The sequence below is a fragment of the Drosophila kikkawai genome, chromosome 3L (genome assembly GCF_030179895.1).
Source record: "Drosophila kikkawai strain 14028-0561.14 chromosome 3L, DkikHiC1v2, whole genome shotgun sequence".
Taxonomy (NCBI): domain Eukaryota; kingdom Metazoa; phylum Arthropoda; class Insecta; order Diptera; family Drosophilidae; genus Drosophila; species Drosophila kikkawai.
Genome location: NC_091730.1, coordinates 35,774,582 through 35,793,318, shown reverse-complemented (window position 1 = coordinate 35,793,318; position 18,737 = coordinate 35,774,582). Strand labels below are relative to the sequence as shown.

General features: G+C 50.6%; 1 protein-coding gene across 1 annotated transcript; it reads right to left on the bottom strand.

Annotated features, from left to right (window-relative positions):
- Positions 1–16,118: 16,118 nt before the first annotated feature.
- LOC138928478 (uncharacterized) lies at positions 16,119–18,254 on the bottom strand. Its single transcript, XM_070285557.1, has one exon. The coding sequence runs from the start codon at positions 18,252–18,254 to the stop codon at positions 16,119–16,121; it is 2,136 nt and encodes a 711-aa protein (XP_070141658.1).
- Between the last annotated feature and the right edge of the window lie 483 nt (positions 18,255–18,737).

The following is an 18,737-nucleotide window of genomic DNA, read 5'->3' as shown; positions in this document are numbered from 1 at the left end:
GTGGATTTGTCTATATGGGAGTAAATGCGATTTAGCCGATTTTTTCTCGTTTGTACGCTGAAAAGGCAACACAACTTTTTGTTCAATTTTATTTTCCTCCGTTGTGTAAATAATTTTGATAATTTATTTTAATAAATATTGGTATTGGTATAACAGGTCCGACAGTCCATCGCTTACTGTTGGCTCTGCGACGATACCGCTCACACTGGATGCACAGATCTTGGGAAAATTGGTTTTCATGAGCAAACTCACCTGGAGTTTCAGTCGTCAAATCGAAGGCGGAATACTACTTTAAATTGCTAAACCAGGGATCCTAAGGGAAGGGTAGGTAGGTATAAGTGGTGAGGCAGTCCTGGCCGCCTCCAATTAGAGCTGAGCTCCGTTTTGATCCACACCCTCGATTTGCTGTTGTCTGCGCCCTTCTTAGTACCAGCCCGTGTCATTCAGGTAAGCTAGTATGGCCGCTACTGGCTGCCTTCCAACTTCCCCTAGTGACTCGAGTTGGTGTGCTCCGAAGTGTCGGGCTCTTTGTCTGTTGAGTGCCGGGCAGTGGCACAACAGGTGCTCTGGTGTCTCCTGCTCGCTTGGTTCTTTGCAGCTCCTGCATTGTGTGTTTTAGGGTAGACCCATCTTACAGGCTTGCGTGCCTATTGGCCAGTGGCCGGTGATGGTTGCTTTTACCCTCCTGATGTCCTTTTTGCTCTTGGAGATCAGTTCTGCGGTTCGCTTCTCATTGAATTCTGGCCAGCATAGTTTCGATCTTCTGTGCTCTGCCTTCGACCATTCCTTGCGGGCTAGTTGTTTGAAATGGTCGTGAATTTCCGTCTGGACTGAGTTCAGGGAGATCTGGATGTCTGCTGTTGCTGAGTGTTCTTCTGACCCTTTTCTGGCCAGCTCGTCTGCTTTCTCGTTTCCGTCTATGTCATTGTGTCCGGGTACCCAGGCTATTTTTTACCCTGTTGTCCTCTGCTAGTCTGTTTAGTGCCCCTTTACATTTGGCCACTAGTTTTGAAGTCATCCGTGCTTGTCCGAGGGATGGTAGTCTTTCCAGCTTTGACTAGCCTTAAGTCGTACCGCAGTGTTCCTGATGAAATGCTCTATCGGTATTATGTTCAGGATGGCGTTCAGCGCCGCTGCGGGGCATGATCTCGGTGCTCTCGTGGCTCCTGCGCATGCCGATCTCTGTATCCTTGTTAGTTTCTGGACGTTGTATGCCCTGGTTAATGCTGGCCACCATACTAGTGCTCCGTATGTGAGTATGGGTCTTACCACCGCTGTGTAAAGCCATATTATTATCTTGGGGTGGATGCCCCAGTTCTTTCCGAACATCTTCCTGCAGGAATAGAATGCTATGCTTGCTTTCTTGACTCTCTCGTTGATGTTTTCTTTCCATGAGAGTTTTGCATCTAGTATCACTCCTGTTCGCCCAATTGCGAACTGGCCGGTACGGCAAATTATGTTATATTAAAATGCGGACACAAAGATGGGCTTCTCAACGCTTTCGATTCCAGATTGCGAGTGATTTCACAGTTTATTAAAGCTCCTTCTTGGGCTGATTTACAAAATAATGGGTTCTTGAGTGAATGAGTAAGAGAGAGGGAGAGAGCTTTTTCGCTATATGAGCATGCAAGCTCAGCTCTATGATCTTAGGTACTAAATGTAAACATTGGGTTTCAAAGATAAGCTGCCACTGAATTGCCTGAACATCGGCCGCGTTGACAGCATGTATGCTTCAACACATAGGAATAGGTGCAAGGCGGTGAATAGACCGCTTGTATATGCCAGATTTTGTTCTGACTACAGCTACGCGAACCTTCCCATCATGTCCTGGAATGACCTCTACGACTACGCCTGTTATCCACAATTGGGGGGGGAACGTTGTCTTCGTGAATCGCCACCACTGTTCCGACTTGAAGATTGTCCACGCCTTTGGTCTATTTTCCCCGCTGCTGTAGGCTCAGTAGATAGTCTCTCGACCAGTCGCTCCAAAATCGCTGTTTGATCGCTGAGACTAGCTGCCATCTCTGCAAATACGTGAGGTTGCAGTCTGCCTTTGGCTGCGCGGATGCGGGTGGCAGCGTTGCTAGCGTTGTGCCTACGAGTAGATGCGCTGGTGTGACGACCTCTCCCTCGTTGGGACTGCCACTGTCCACTATGAGCGGCCTCGAATTTAGCACGGCTTCCACCTCCACGATGACCGTATGCAGCTCGTCCTCCTTGAGAATTGCCTTGTCCATAGCCTTCAACAAAAGGTGCTTGGCCGACTTTACGGCCGCCTCCCAAAGACCGCCAATGTGTGGCGCTCTGGGCGGGATGAATTCGATGGTGAATCGGTGTGCTGCAGCATACGACATGATGCTCTGGTCGTTGGTGCCGAAGGGTTCCATGTGCTCCTTGAGGATTCGTGCAGCACCCACAAAATTTGTAGCATTGTCGCAATAAAGTTTGACAACAGGGCCGCGGCGACCCAGAAACCTGGATAAGCATAAAATAAATGTATTAGATGTCAAGTCTTTCACGATTTCCAAATGAACAGCCTTTGATGCAAAACTGACGAACACTGCTATGTACATCTTTATCGGCTGCTTCCCACGAATTCCTAGGTAGACTTTGACTGGGCCAAACAGATCGACTCCGCTTACTTCGAAGGGTCTATTTCTCTGTAGTCGATCTTTTGGTAAATTACCCATTATCTGTGATAGAAGTTTTGGTTTGTAGTGAAAGCAATGGACGCACAATGGCACTGCACTCACGGCGCGCGTTTATTAACCAGATTGATTGTCTTAAAAGTCCCACCAACGACCTTGGTCCCGCATGACAATTGGTTCTATGTAAGTGTCTCAAATATAGATTCACAAATTTGCAGTTCTTTGGCATTAGTAAGGGAAATTTAGCGTTGTGCGCAATGGGGGCATGTAGTAGACGACCACCTACTCGCAGCAAGGAGAATGATGAATTCCCAAGTTGTTCCACCGAGACAAAGGGATTTAACTTTTGAATTCCCGCACGCAAATTGGCTGATTTCTCCAGCTTCACAATTTCATCTGCAAAGGCTTTCTGTTGAACCGTTTCTACTACGTTAAGAAATGCCGTTCCCAATTCGTCCGCTGACGGGCAAATTGAATTCCAAGTAGCATTTTTTCGAAGGTCAATAAATCGATAAATGTAGGATACTATGCGAACCACCTTTAGATAAGAAGATGACCTTTCTACAATATTGAGAATCGGGTTTAGCTCACCATCGGCCGCGATAAGAGCGACGCGTGACTTTTTGAATTCTAATTCTGACTCTGTTTTTGAGAGCTGAAAGTGCGAGTTTTTCGGCCAGTATTTCGCTTCTTTCTGTAAAAAACTAGGACCATTGTACCAAAACGAGGTATTTAGCTCATCCACAGAGCATCCTCGCGACACTAAATCCGCAGGATTTTCTTTTGTTGGCACATGCCGCCAAACCGCTGATGACTTCCCACAGTTTTGCTAACAGATGCGCCGCGCATAATTCCAGTCTAGGAATAGTTTTTGTTTTTAAAGGGGCTACTCTAGATTTTGCTGTTAATAAGTGCACAGATACCCCGCTTGGATCAACCACTCTGACATATAGGCAACACCCATAGGCTCGTGTAGAAGCATCTGCGAACCCATGAATGTGACACACTGCTTGCTTGCTTGTTTCGACAAACCTCGGTATGGTCAACTTTTCCAACAGTGCAAAGTCATTTTTTACTATGATCCACCTATTTTCAAATTCTTTGGGAACAGGATCATCCCAGTTTAGACTCAAGAGCCAAGCCTCTTGAATGAATATTTTTGCTTTGGTTATAATTGGGCATAACAAGCCCAACGGATCAAAGAGAGTAGCGATAAAGGACAAGATTGATCTTTTGGTCACCAGCTGATCAGAAGATACCTTACTAACGCGGTACTTAAACACATCAGCCTGCGGATTCCATATTAATCCAAGTGTTTTGAGGTCTTCAAGATCTCCATGTAAAATTTCTGCATTCGATTTGGTATACATATGAGTTTCACAATTCGAAGCCCATTTTGTTAGAACAAAGCCTGCAGGTTCCAATATGTTAACGAGTTCTCGACGAAGAATGACTATTTCTTCATCTGTATCTGCTCCAGTGAGCAGATCTTCAACGTAAAAATCTTTGGCAAGTGCTCTTGCACCTCTAGGATGTGATTGTAAATGACTGTCGCTGAGATACTTTAAGCATCTAACTGCAAGAAAAGGGGCACTTGCTGTTCCATATGTGACAGTATTCAGCCGATAAATTTCTAAGGGGCTTACAGGATCTCTTCTCCATACAATTAACTGGAAAATTCGCTGCGCCTCGTCAATCTCCACTTGACGGTACATTTTAGTTATGTCTGCCACAAGGGCGAATTTGCGACAGCGAAATCTAAGGAGAGTTGAATATAAGCATGGTTGTATTGTAGCTCCTACCATCAGAAGGTCATTAAGCGACATTTGCGAAGTAGTCTTGCAAGATGCATCAAACACCACTCTTAGCTTGGTGGATTTGCTTTGTGGACGTTCCACACATTGGTAGGGTATAAAACAATGTGGATCTTTCGGTATTGACCCCTCGATTGCAGTCATATGCCCAAGAGCCAAATACTCTTCCATGAACTGATTAAACATTAATTGTGTGTTCGGATTTTTGGATAAGCGTCTCTCTAGCGATAGAAACCGCCTTCTTGCCATCTCAAACGATGATCCGAGACATGTTGGGCTTGATTTGAAAGGTAAGGATACTTGCAATCGACCTGAAGGTAAACGAACAACTGTTTCTCGAAAGATTTTCTCACAAAGCATTTCTTCTGGGGTATACCGTTTGTCCTCGGACACATTTGGAACTTGTTCCAACTCCCAGAAACGTTTGACTAGTTTTTCCAGTGGACCAGACTCATTCACGGTGCTTACCGTAGAGCACACTTCCGTCTTTTGGTGATCTTTTGATCTATAACGCCCTGACACCACCCAACCAAAAACAGTGTTTTGCAAAGTGAGTGTGTTTTTCTGCGTCTGCTCCTAGCAGCAAATCTATTTTTTGAGGCTTATGAAAGGCTGGATCAGCTAGCGGGAGATTTTTAGGAATGTTAAGTGATTCAACATCTACGCCTTTCTCTGGATGGTGGGAGGAAATAGACTTAAGAACGACGAAATCAAACACCATTTGAAAGCCATGAACGCGAGAACAAATTGTAGTTTGCACCACTTGGTGCGCAGATAAGCTCGATTTTCCAATTCCCAACAAATTAACTTCTTTTCGAGTTCGCTTTAACTGCAAGCCTCTTGCCATATCCTCCATAATAAAATTAACCTGGGAACCTGAATCTAGAAGTACCCTGGCTGGCTGAATCTGACAAGAGCTACCTTTTATGTGTACAACTGCAGTTGCCAAAACAACTTGCTGTGCATCAATGATGCTGGCGTGATTTGATAACACAGGGCTTTGATGTTCTGCAGCAAGCACTCCAAGATGGCTTGCCACAGAATCTGCGTTTTGTGATATGGATACATCAGCAGTGTATCGATGTAACAATGTATGGTGGGGTTTCGAGCATACCCCGCAGTGAGATAGCTTGCATGCCGATACATTATGTCCTTTTCTCAAACAATTTATGCAAAGTGGGAATCCCTTGGCAAATTTAAGCCGGGTAATGACAGCCGCAGCTGCGAATGACGGACATGTAGTGATAAAGTGATCATTAGATTTGCAGAACACACATTTTACTTCCTGCATTTTGCTTGTTTGTACTGCTGTCAATGCCGTTTTTCCGAACTGCCTACCTTTGTGTTCTTGCTGTCCCTTGCGACCCTTTGACCGTCCGGTAGTGGCTTCTTCAGCCGATAGATGCTGAAAACGCTTATTGAGGGCACTAACGCAATCCGACCACAACGGAATTTTTTGATAATCTAAATTCTCTTCCCACCTAGAGCGAGTCTTTCCGTCAACCTTCGACATAACTATATGAATCAAAAGTGCGTTTGCAATAACCTTTTCATCACCAACAGACAATAGGGACTCATAAATTGCAGATACGGTATCAATTAGTGACCTCAATGCACTAGCTGAAGGGCTTTGTATAGCCTGCAGTTCGAAAAGTTGAGATATTCCGTCGAAGAAAATAAGGCACTCATTATCATAAACTTGTTTCAGTGCATCAAGCGCTTTCGCATAATTCTGATCCGTCACCTGAAAGGCCTTAACAGTACCGAGAGCTTCGCCTTCTAAACAACATAATAGATGATTAAATTTTTCAACGTTGCTTAGCGATGGGTCACAATCAATTATGCTTGAAAGCAATCCAATAAAGTTTTTGAATTCAGAATACTTCCCACTAAATTTGGGCAACTGCATTCGCGGCAAGTGACGTGTATGCGATGTAGTTGTATTCAAAACTGACTCGTTTAAATTATTAGGCGGGGTTGGGCCTTTTAAAGACAACAACAATGCTTTGGTTACCACGCACAAATCTTCGAGGTCGGCTCGCGATGATAATTCCGAATCGATATCCTCCACTTGCAATTGTAAAGAAAAAGCTCGATCTATATACGTGTCTAAAATACTCAACCGACAATCCAATTGCGTAGGGTTTGAAGAAATCTTTTTAGTTTTAATAGCTTGCGCTAGACGATTGATATCTGCCTTAACTGACTTTAATTTTCTCATAATACCTTCCGCATCGACTTCTTCAACAACAGAAGTATTGCTGTCAGAACCTCCACGTCTTCGAGTCATTTTCCGATAATTTATTTATTGAGTTTTAACGATGTTGTAATTTCCGAAATGTTCCACTCTTACTCAAACCAAAGAGTCCCGCTTCACTCAGACTCAGTCCCATCCGAATTATATTACACAAACCAACTCAAACGGTTCGACCTTTTGAGTAACACGACTGTACCGACAAATGCAGCCGCACAAAACGAAGTTGGGCACAACGAAAAGTCGAGAAAACGTACGGTAAATTCTTGTACTTTATGCACTTTATTCTTCTGTCTGCTGCTACTTCCAAATTAGCGGTACTATGTATGTGTATGTGTGCGTGATACGAAAATCATGCGCGAGTTCTTTTTTATTTTTTCAGAATTATTACCTTATTTGTTTGATGCGACTTATTATAATAAGGGCGCATATTACAATTCAAACCACTTCAGCGTTGACTCCAAACAATCCAGCGATGCGGGCTTTAAATCCAGATTTTATTGCCCGGCGTCCAGAAATCGACTCCAACTAAAGTATCCAACGTTCTGCTTCCAATGGCTCCCACGATATGGCTCCAAATGTCCAGCGATGGGGATCCAAATGTCCACCCGGGGGCGCCAAAATGTTCGCCCAATTGCGAACTGGCCGGTACGGCAAATTATGTTTCAAATAAAAATTAAAATGCGGACACAAAGATGGGCTTCTCAACGCTTTCGATTCCAGATTGCGAGTGATTTCACAGTTTATTAAAGCTCCTTCTTGGGCTGATTTACAAAATAATGGGTTCTTGAGTGAATGAGTAAGAGAGAGGGAGAGAGCTTTTTCGCTATATGAGCATGCAAGCTCAGCTCTATGATCTTAGGTACTAAATGTAAACATTGGGTTTCAAAGATGAGCTGCCACTGAATTGCCTGAACAACTCCCAGATACTTTGCCTGCTGAGATATCTCTAGTTCTATGCCATCTATCTTTGGCTTTGTGAATCTTGGGACCTTAGTTCTCCTGGTGAAGAGCATTAGTTCCGTTTTACTTGGATTTATGCCCAATCCGCAGGCTTTCGCCCATGCATTGCGTTTCGTGAGTGCCCTTGTCATTAGTTCGCTGATGACGTCGGGGAATGGTCCTGAAGTGAGTAGGACTACGTCGTCTGCGTATGCTACCACTTTTACTCCTTCGCTATTTAGTTTTCTTAATATGTCCCCCTGAGGTGTGTCCCTGTTCACAAATCTTATGTGATGAGTGCCACTCAGTTCGGCTGTTATCCACCTGCTCGTCAGCATTGCGCCAATCCATTCCCTGATGCCTCCTTCTAATCCTATACCGTTGAGGGAGCTCAGGATGGAATCCGCATTTACGTTATTAAAGGCTCCTTCTATGTCCAGGAAGGTGGCCATGGCGTAGTTTTTGAAAAGTAGGGCCTTTTCTATGTATCGCACTACCTCGTGTAGTGCTGTTTCAGTGGATCGGCCTTTCCTGTACGCATGTTGCGCATTGGAAAGGTTTTTCTCCGTTCTTTCTCTGATGTGGATATCAATGATCCTTTCCAGTGTTTTCATTAGAAAAGAGGTAAGGCTTATCGGCCTATAATCCTTGGCTTGGATGTGTCCCCTTCTTCCTGGTTTTGGTATGAAGACTACCCTCGTTTCCTTCCATGGAAGTGGTATGTGTGCTGTTTTAATGCATGCCTGGAAGATTGATTGCAGCCATTTTCCCGTGCTTGCTTTTGTTGTTTGTAGCATTGCTGGTATAATTCCGTCCGGACCCGGGCTTTTGTATTTGTCGAAGGAATCTATCGCCCAATGGATTCTTTCTTGATGATCTCTTCTATTTTTAACTGCTGGTCTGCCCCCTGGCTTTCCATTGTTATAGGTTCTTCTTTTTGGTTTCCTGGGAAATGCGTATTCAGCAGGATTTCCAGTGACTCTTCAGCCGACGTACTTCCTGTCCCGTCGGGTTTATTTATGAGCGTGGGGCTTGTGTGTCTTCTCGATAGGATTTTATTTAGCCTCGCCGTGTCTTTGACTCCTTCAAGCGATTCACAGTAGCTGCTCCAAGATTCCTTCTTGGCTACGTAGATTGCCTTTTTGTATTCTTTGTGTATTGCTTTGTACGGCTGCCAGTCTTTGGTTCCGTAACTAGTGTTGAAGGCTCTTCGAACTTTCTTTCTGAGCTCGCATAGCTCTTTGTTCCACCATGGTGGGTATGTCTTCTTAGAGTATGTTAGTCTGCATGACTCTTTGTAGGCTCTATTCTATCTATTCTATCCGGGGTGGATCGAGTCTTGATCCTTCTGTCTTTGACCTTGGACTGTACAATCTTTCCGTATTTGTCCCAGTCAGTGTTACGAGGGTTTCGCTTCGGCGCCGTTTCACATATCGGCATCACGATTTCGAAGAATATGTACCTATGGTCTGAAAACGAGTCTTGTGTAGAGACTCTCCAGTTTCTTACCTTATAATCGCTATGCTCCATTTGGAGGGTTATGTCTAGGACTTCTCCCCAGCCCTGAAATCCTTCCGTACTTGGAAAGATGAAGGTGGGCGTGTTTCCCTTGTTACAAATAGTGACGTCACGACATATAATACTATCGAAGAGAGACTCACCCCTTTCGTTTGTCTCCCTACTGCCCCACAGTGTGTGCCTTGCGTTGGCATCGCACCCGAGGATGAGCGTCGTCTTAGTCTCCTCGGCCCACTGCATCACCCTATTAAACGCTTCAGGTGGTGCAGGTTCGTCGTGGGCCATATATCCGGAGGCTATTAGTATGGCTGTCCCATCCGCCGCCTTGAATCTTGCCACTGCTAGATCTAAGTTGCTGAGATTGGGGTAGAGAAGAGCATTAAGGTTGTTTTTAATGATTATTCCCGCCCTCGGCTTACCTGTCGAGTTTGTGTATAATGTTGTGTATCCCTTTATGGCCATGCCAGAGATTCGTCCGTCTCTTGTCCAGGGATCCTAACAGTTATAATTTTAATAATAAAAATCATAAAATAAGAGATTTTTTACAATTATATAGAAAAAAAACCTTTTAAACTTATTCTTTTCAATTTTTAAAATAATAACTAAACATAAAAATTATTCTCCAAACTTTTGTTTTCAAAAAATAAAAAAAATAAAAATTTAATCGAAATAGCGTTTGTTGGGGGCGGCGCTTCCTTCTGGATAAGTGGAGGTTGAGTGGATGGAAAATTCCCAAGGCGCAAGCGTACGGTAGAGAAGAAAAAACAACGGGGGCGTCGTAGGGAAATTCACACGCAGTCGATCAGCTTTATTTCGCTGCATACATAAGACTAATTCTAAAATTTCAGCAAACGGCCGCGCTCCCGCCCGCTGACGTCGCTAAGCGAGAGCGAGAGAGCGGCAGCGGACGATCCGAGTGTTCGGCACGAAGCCCGAGGCCCGCGCTCGAGAGTGCGAAAGCGCTTAGCGCTGCGGGAGAGCGAGCGCGGGAGAGCAAGAGGGCGAGAGCGGGCGAGCGTTGCTACGCTGGGAGCGCTTGAGCTTTTGGACGCTCAGACGCTCGGTGGGCAGAGGGGGAACAGGGGCCTCCTGGCGTGAACATTCTCCCCCCCCTTGCAATCACTCGGGTTGCAATAATCCCGTACCGGACGATGGTAGAGGAGCGGCTGCAGAACGCCGCGGAGTGCCGGACGAGGGCCGAGGAGCGGCTGAAGATTGCCGTGGAGACAAGGTCCGAGGAGCAGTAGTAGACTTCCGAAGCCGGGCACCGGCGCTCCGGGACCGTCGCGCCTCCTGACGCGACTGGCGCGGATCCATTGGCTGTTCGGATAGGTGCAGCAATCACCTCGCTGGTCGGAGAAATCGGCGACGGATCTTGAGCGGATGGATCTTGTTGCAGACTCGGCATCGGTAGGAATTGGAACCTCGAGTACATCTGCGCTCCAGCGCTATGGCGCTGCGTGGAGGTGGAGACATGCGGTTGGCTATTACTGGCGGAATAGGACGGAGATAAAAATCGGAATTAGTAATAGAAACCTTGCGATTTGGGACACGGAATAGAGCTACGACACCACAGTTACATATAACATCGGAGTGACAGGCGACTGGTTATTGCGGGCAGACGGGCGCTTCCATCGGGAAAGGGACGACCTTCGCTATTTTTTTTTTTTTTTATATTCGTTATATTTATTGCTCTACAATATATACACTACACATAAACATGGATGGCTTAACAATTAACAGAAAAGAATACGAATCGGACGCCCAGCGGTACCGCCGCCTGGCATTGCTTCGCGGGCGCTGTGACCCCTACTCTGTCTGCTCCTTTCGCCTTCGCTCCTGCTCCCTGAGAGACTTCATGACGTCCGCGGCGAATGTCGCTGTAGCCTCCCACACACGCTGGTCTGCCAGCATCATCGGCACCAGTGTTTCTGCCACGATACTGGACCCTGCTACCGCCTCCAACTCCTGACGCTCGTGGTCAAACCGGTGGCACTCGAACAGCACGTGCCGCGCGTCCTCGACGACGCCGGAGCCGCGCACTGGGCACCAGTCCTCCGTCTCATGGCCGAACCGCTTTAGGTAGCTGCGGAAGCAGCCATGACCGCTGATCACCTGGGTGAGGTAGAAATCTACCTGCCCATGCGACCTCTCTACCCAGCTCGTAATGTTGGGGATGAGCGTGTGCGTCCAGCGTCCTTTTTGCGATGAGTCCCAGCGATTTTGCCAGTTTTCGAGGCTTCTCCTTCTGGCGGTAACCTTCGACTCTGCTCTGGTCTGCTGGGTTGCTTTCGTGACCTGCGCGGCTGCGTAGATCTCCGCCCTCTCCCGAACGAGCTCCGTCAGCGGGACTTGTCCGGCGATAACCAGCGCCGCGTCCTCCGAAATGGTTCGGAAGGCGCACGCGATTCTGACGGCGCACAGCCTATAGGTTGCCTCCACCCCTCGCACATAGCTCTTCACCTTAGCGGCTTCCGCCCACACTGGCGCTGCATACAGCATCTGCGACGTCACAACCGTCGTGAGCAGCTTCCGGGTTACTTGCTTCCGCCCTCTAGTGTTTAGCAGCATCCTGGATAAGGCTCCTGCGGTTCCGCTGGCCTTCTTGTGCACAAAGTCCAGGTGCTCCTTGAAGCGCAGGCGGGTGTCCAGGAGAACGCCAAGGTACCGGATTGCCCGCTGGGACCGTATTGTGGTTCCACCGACCCTCACGCTAGCTGTCTCCACCGCTTTTCGACTTGAGACAAGCACCGCCTCCGTCTTGTGGGCCGCCAGCTGCAGCCCTGCGTTCGCTAGCCACGACTCTACAGCCTGCACCGCTGCGTCAGCGTGAGCCTCCACCGTAGCTAGCTCCTTGGCTACCACCACTATGCTCTGGAACCCTGGCATGTGTCCATCGTGAGCACTCGGTTGCTAAAGTAGCTTAGCGCTATATTGAGCAGGTAGCTAGGGATGTTGAACATCCTCAGGGACTCCAGAGTCCGCCCCCAGTCAGCCGAATTGAACGCGTTCCTAATGTCCAGAGTTACCACAAGACAGTAAGACTTCGTTCCTCCTTTCCACCTGGAACCAGCGATGGCTTCCCTAGCTGTCTCGACCACCTTCATGATGGCGTCCATGGTCGACCTTCCCTTCCTGAAGCCGTACTGCTCAGTGGATAGGCCGCCCGCTGCTTCGACGGCTTCTGTCATCCTGGTTGCGATCACCCTCTCGAAGACTTTGCCTACTATGTCCAGCAGGCAGATTGGCCTGTAGGAGGAAGCCTCTCCTGGTGGCTTGCCTGGCTTGGCCAGCAATAACAGCCGTTGCCGTTTCCACCTTACAGGGAACGTACCTTCCTGGAGGCATTTGTTGAAAAGCCCGGCCACCTGCTCCGGCAGCAACGCTAGAGCCAGCTTTGTCGCTCTGCTAGGAATTCCGTCGGGTCCCGGCGCCTTCTTGGGTTTTATGTTTCTGCCGGCCTGCAGTACCTCGGCTTCCGTGACGCTGCGGAACTCTCCTGGCTCAGCTCTTGGGAAGCTTCCGACAGGCTGACCATCTGGGAATAGGGCTTTGACGATCCCCTCCAGTGCCTCCGGGTCGGATGGGGCGTTTCCCCCCGCGTTGAGCTTCTTCACCGTCATCTTGTACGCGCCCCCCCCATGGATCCTCCTCGGCGGCATCACACAGCTTAAGGAAGCTTTCCCGCTTGCTGTCCCTAATAGCGATCTTTAGCGCCTTCCTCGCCGCTTTGTATCGCTCGCTACATTCCACCAGGAGCGGGCTTCCTCTTGCTCTCTGAAGCAACCTTCTGGAGCGGTGGCAGGTGCGGCGTAACTCGGCGATCTCCTCGCTCCACCAGAAAACCGGGCGGTGGTTTCCTCGGAACGGCCTCCTCCGGAGCATGCTCCGATCGCAGGCGTCTTCCACGGCGTCGGCCAGCTTGTTTGCCATCACGTTGGCTCCATCAGCTTCGTCCACTGCGAATCCCTCAAGGGCGCTTGCAAAGGCCCGAGGTCTGAATGTGTCCTGCCGGAACGCCCTTCTTGGTAGAGGTGGGGGGCCACTGGGTCGGTCGGTCATCCCTAGCGAACACTCGATGGCCTCATGGTCGCTGGCAGTGTAAACTTCCCCGATCGTCCAACGGGCGCGGCGGGCCAGTGCACTGCTAACGAAGGTGAGATCGATGACCGATCCCGCGCCTGCCCTGCTGAAGGTCTGCCGGGAGCCTTCGTTCAAGAGGACGACGTCCAGCGAGGCAAAGGTTTCCAGCACCGCGCGGCCTCTTGCGTTTGTCCGCGAGGATCCCCATTCGATAGCCCAGGCGTTAAAATCGCCACCGACCACCACGTTGCTATGTCCCCGGAGGTCGTTGCTCAGTTCATCCAGGATCCGACCGAAGGACTCCATCGAAAGGCTGGGCGCCAGGTAGCAGCTGTATAGCCACGTGCCGCCAACATTTGCTCTGACGAAGCCGTCAGCCGCCTTGATGTCGTACATCTGCTGCGCACCCACTCCGCATAGCCACAGGGCCGCTTTGCCAGTACGGTCCGTGGCCCAGTCTCGGCTGTTTCCTATCCTGTATGGCTCGCTGAGGATAGCTACCTCTGAGCCGCGTTTGCGCACTGTCTGCGTCAGAAGATCCTGCGCGGCCGTGCAGTGATTCAGGTTTAACTGAATTAGCTGCATTTGGTTGGTTTGTTCCCATGCCCTCCGCCAGCAGCTGGGCAGCCACTGCCGCCTGCCTGGTGCCTTGTGTCCTTGCTACCTGCCGCCTTGCAAAGGAAACAAGAGGGCTCGTTGGCGCATATGACTGCTTTGTGGCCCGTCTCTCCACATTTGATGCAGCAGGCGCTCCTATCCACCGGGTTCTTGCAGTGAATCGCAATGTGCCCGGTTTCCAGGCATCTGAAGCACCTCGGTGGACCGGGTCTTTCCCGGATCCTACACATCGACCATCCGATGCGCACCTCGCCGCGCTGCAAAACTGCCTTGCCCAATGGGATGGGCAGGCTGACCACCGCCAGCTGCGTCTCTGAGTGGCCGCGGCGCATGCTCCGGACTCTCACACGTCCTACTTCGAAGTTGAATTGGCCGGCGATGGCGGCACAGACCTCATCCTTCGAGGTGATGGAGTCGATGTTTCGGATCTCCAAGACCAGCACTTTCGTGTTCTCCGTCGACGCACGAACAGTCGCGGAGTCACCGAGTACCCTCTCGATGCTCTCCTTCATGGTCTCGGCGCTCTCCACGCTCCCTCTGGCCACCTCCAGGAGCAGGTTGCCGTTGTTAGTGCGACGGACCTTGGAGACACAGGCACCCAGGGCCGACAGCTGCTTGTCGCCCCTCCTGGTCACCATGGCTAGCACCTCGCTGTAGAACTTGCCGTTTGCCTGCACGATGACAGCATCAGGACGTCCACGGCGCGCTGCCCTCGGCTTCTTGGCAACTACCTCCCATTCACCAGCGGGTTTTCCGGGGTTCTCAGGAGTCCGGGCGGCAACGTGGGCCTCCGCGGGCTCTGGTTGGGCTCCTTGAGGCTTTTTCCGGGGCTTTTTGGGCCCTTTTGCGATTCCCTGCTGCGCTGCGCCAGTTGGTGTAGGGGCAGTCGCAGTTGCTGGTAGTTCCGGCCAAATTGGCTGGCTCAGCCTTCGCCAGGGCTCTGTTTGAGCAGTAGCGTCCTTCATCCATACTGTCGGTGTCTGCTGATCCTTGTCGACGCAGAGTATGCACTGGGCGCATTTTGGGCACCGGCTGTTCCCGGCCTCGCCCTCCTGCCTTTCGTTGGCGCCCGCAGCTGCCGCTCTGCTCGCCGCAAGGATATTTGCGTGCAGTGCCTTCATTTTGGCAAACAGTTCCCTTGTTGAGACAGTGATGTGACGCGTCGTCTTGTCCATCATTTTCGTGGAAACCTCCTGCAGCAGTTTCCCCAATTCCTGGAGATCCTGCAGGCTGGCTGCCTCCTCAGATGCCTTGCTCTTTTTGGCAGGCGTGGATCTCTGCGAACTGGTCGGGCTCGCAGGATCCCGTGTCCTCTTGGGAGGCGGCGTAGAGCCTGGCCCAGGGCTCCGCCCATCCTCCATGATTTCCAGCTCGGTGGGCGTTCGGGAGAGCTTGCTGCTCTTCTTGAAGGCCACTGCTTCATCCCCTTCCCTCTGGGGCGACCCCGCTAAATCCGAACCGCCCACAAAGGGGTTTATGTCCTCCTCCATGGCCGGCCTGTCGGTCCACGCAGGGCTCCCACGCTGGCCAGAGATTTCCCCCTGGCGCTACGACGGGGGTTATACCGCCCCTTCTCGGTTCCCGACGTCCCTTGAATGGGACACCGCTTTACGCGGGGGATCGGACTTTGGTCGGCTCCGTGACCTTTCCCACCTGCCAACTGCGCAGCCGAGCACGGCTTCGGGATATAATACTATATTTATTTAATTAAATAATAAATATCTGTGCCCGCGCTTTGAAAAACTTAATCGGCGGGAAAAGCTTGACCACACGTGTTTACCAACACTGGAGATGTCGTGCTGTTAAGCGCGTTCACTCCCCTGACGTTACACAGCACTAGGATACAGATCGAAATCAGCTGTGTTTACGTTCTAAAGAACGCGGGGAAAGTAGCTTGTGGAAGGTGTGAAGAAAATGGAAAGTGAGAGCACGAAAAAGAGTTTTGTGCGGAGAGGAGGAGAGGAGAGAGTCGCCCCCCCCTTGCCTCGGGCCCCACCGGTAGAGCAAGCGCCCAGGTTTGTTGGGCAACTTGGAAGGCCTCAGAGCCGATCCAGGAGCAGCACCGGGTACGTACCAGGGTCCAAGGAGTCTCACACTGCACTTTTGCCCCGTTTCAGGCTAACTACGCCCGGCAACCGACCGAAAAAAGGATAATTAGGCGGAGCGCGGTTAGAAACACAACCTCACAGTTCACTGGTAAGAGTGACACACCACACCACACCACGCACACCACGACCTTCGCTATGGTCGATGGTGTGCGAATTTGAAATATGAAGGTGCCCGCTGCTGCGAACGGGGTGCATGCCCTGGATGGTCATGCTTATGGAGTGTGTGGTGGTGCTGATTGCACGCCTTGCATTGGTCACCACTGCGGCAGGTTCCCTCAGAATGTTCGTGGGCCAAGCAGTTTGAACAATAGCGGTTGTCGAGAACCGCACGGAGCCTCTTATGAGCGCTGAGCTTCAGGAACTGTCGGCATTTCCTGAGCGGGTGAAACCCGTTGCAGATTCGGCAACGGTAGGACTGCGCGCTTTGGGTACGCCTGCTTTCCAAGACAGCGGCACTGCGAATGGGACGGAATTTGTCCACCGAGCGGTTTGACTGGACGGAAATTCGTGTCGAGAACACAGACACGCCGCTCGTGGCCTCTGAAGACACTGGGCCTGAGAGCACCCATCCGAAAATCGTCTCTTGCGCCAGGAGAGAGCCGAAAATGTTATTCTTGGAGCCGTCTAGAAGCACGGACGGAAGAATGTCAGCTCCAATCAGGACGTCGATTTCGGAGCTCTCGAAGAACGTTGGATCAGCAAGCGGGACGTCAGGAAGTTCCTTCAGTAGGTCCCGTGGAATCGGATACGAGGGGAGCTTCCCGGCTAACTGCGGAAGAACATACGCTGCAGTTTCCAGCTGCAGCCCGGGTCTGGAAGGCGCTCGGATGGCGAGAGTGCAGAGCTTGGTGGATTGGGCGGCAACTGTCTCGTTGAGCCCAGACACTCTGGTCTGAACTGGCGTAAATGTTGGGCTAATTTGACGGAACAACCTCTCCGTGATGAAGGTTGCCTCGGACCCAGAGTCGATTAAGAATCGCGCTTGGAAATCGCGGCCTAAATGGCAAATGTTAATGAGGGCTGTGCCCAATAGAACGGCTCTTGAGCCGGAAGCAAAGCACACTTGCACATCAGTGTGATCTTGAGCGGCGCTCGTGCCCTGAGGAGTAGGCGCCGGTCGAGGCCTGGGTGGCGCCGTCGGATTTGGTACGGTCGCGGAGGGATTATCGCGGTGCAGAAGGGTGTGATGACGGCTGCGGCACGTCAAGCAGCTATGGGCACTAGTGCAATCCCGCTGCTGGTGCCCTCTTGCAAAGCATTTCAGGCAAAACTGCTTTCTCCTAATGTAGTCGGAGCGACCATCTACATCCATTTCAGGGAAACGCGGACATAGGCGAATAGGATGGTTCTCCCTCGAACAGAGATCGCACCCTCTTGGGGCCGGAGCCACTCTGGCCTCGTAGGAATTCAGCCTGCGGCCTGGGGCGCTCGCAGCCGTCGGTCTTGGCGGAATTTGCCCTAAATTGCTAGGCCTGATGTCGTCGATCGCTTCCAGAGTGCGATGCCGCTCTGTCAGAAACGAATCTAACTCGTTCCATGTCGGAATTTCAGCCTTGTTGTGTATGGATTGCTCCCACATCGAAAGTGTGATTTTGGGAAGCTTTAAGGAAACCATATACACTAAGAGACAATCCCATGCCTCGATTTGAATGGAGGACATCTCTAAGGCTGTCAGACAACTCTGGACGGTGCCTTGCAGCTCTTTTAGAGCGGATCCGGACTCTTGGGGGACAGCCTGAATGTTGAAAAGGATTTTCAACTGGCTGTTGACAAGTAACCGCCGATTCTCGAAGCGGTCGGTGAGGCTTTGCCACGCGGAGATGAAGCCCTCATTTGTCAGAGGGGCTTTGGAAACGATGGCGTGCGCATCGCCACTTGTTTTGGATAACAAGTGGAACAACTTTTCCACCGGAGTGAGGCGCGAGTTGTGAATATATATCGCGGTGAAAAGGTCTCTGAAGGTGGGCCACCGAAGATAATCGCCAGCGAAAACTTCTGTGTCCACTGGTGGCAATCGACAACCCATGGACGGGGGTGTGTGCATAGGGGCGGAAGCCGGAGTGGACTGGGCGGCGGCCCTGTCGATAATTCCCTGCAGCTGTACAAGACACCTCGAATATACGGAGTAGCACTCACTGTACTTGGATTCAAGCTCAGTGGCGGTGGCTGTACGGTCGGAGGACACTGAAAGTAGGTCGGAGCAGTTTTCATAGCTGTTCTCCACCTTATCCCACAGGGCCCGAATCTGATCCCGATGAACCTTGCACATGGCGGGGGAAAATCTATCGGTTTCAGGGGCGCTCGGAGTGTTGATGTCAGCCTCGAAATGGCTCACACGGTCCGTTGTGGAAATGAACTAGCGGAGGGCGATATCGAGTACGGATTGAGCCATCTTGGCTACCGATCGAGTAGATCTGGATGAGGTACTTGGGGCAGTGTCGAGTGCCTCTTGACCTTTTGCCCTTGGAGTGGCAGTGGTCGCCTTTGGCTTTACTTGATCAGGCCGAGGAGATACGGACTGGGACCCCTCCAGAGTAATTGCCGGAATCAGGGGAGTCTGTTCCTCGTCTCCCGTGGGCATCCTTGACGTCGAATGGGTCGCGAATCAGTTGGTCGCCGCGGGAAGCGGACAAGTCCCGAACTCAATGGTTCGAAAACGTGACGGAAAACAAGTTTTGGAATGGGACTTGGGGTCACTTTGGCAAAGGGGCGCAATAGGAACTGCCAGAAGCCGCGGAATTGTATAACTTAT

Excerpts from the sequence above, each read along its gene's own strand:
- LOC138928478 (XM_070285557.1), bottom strand. The coding sequence starts at position 18,254 with ATGTGCAAGGTTCATCGGGATCAGATTCGGGCCCTGTGGGATAAGGTG.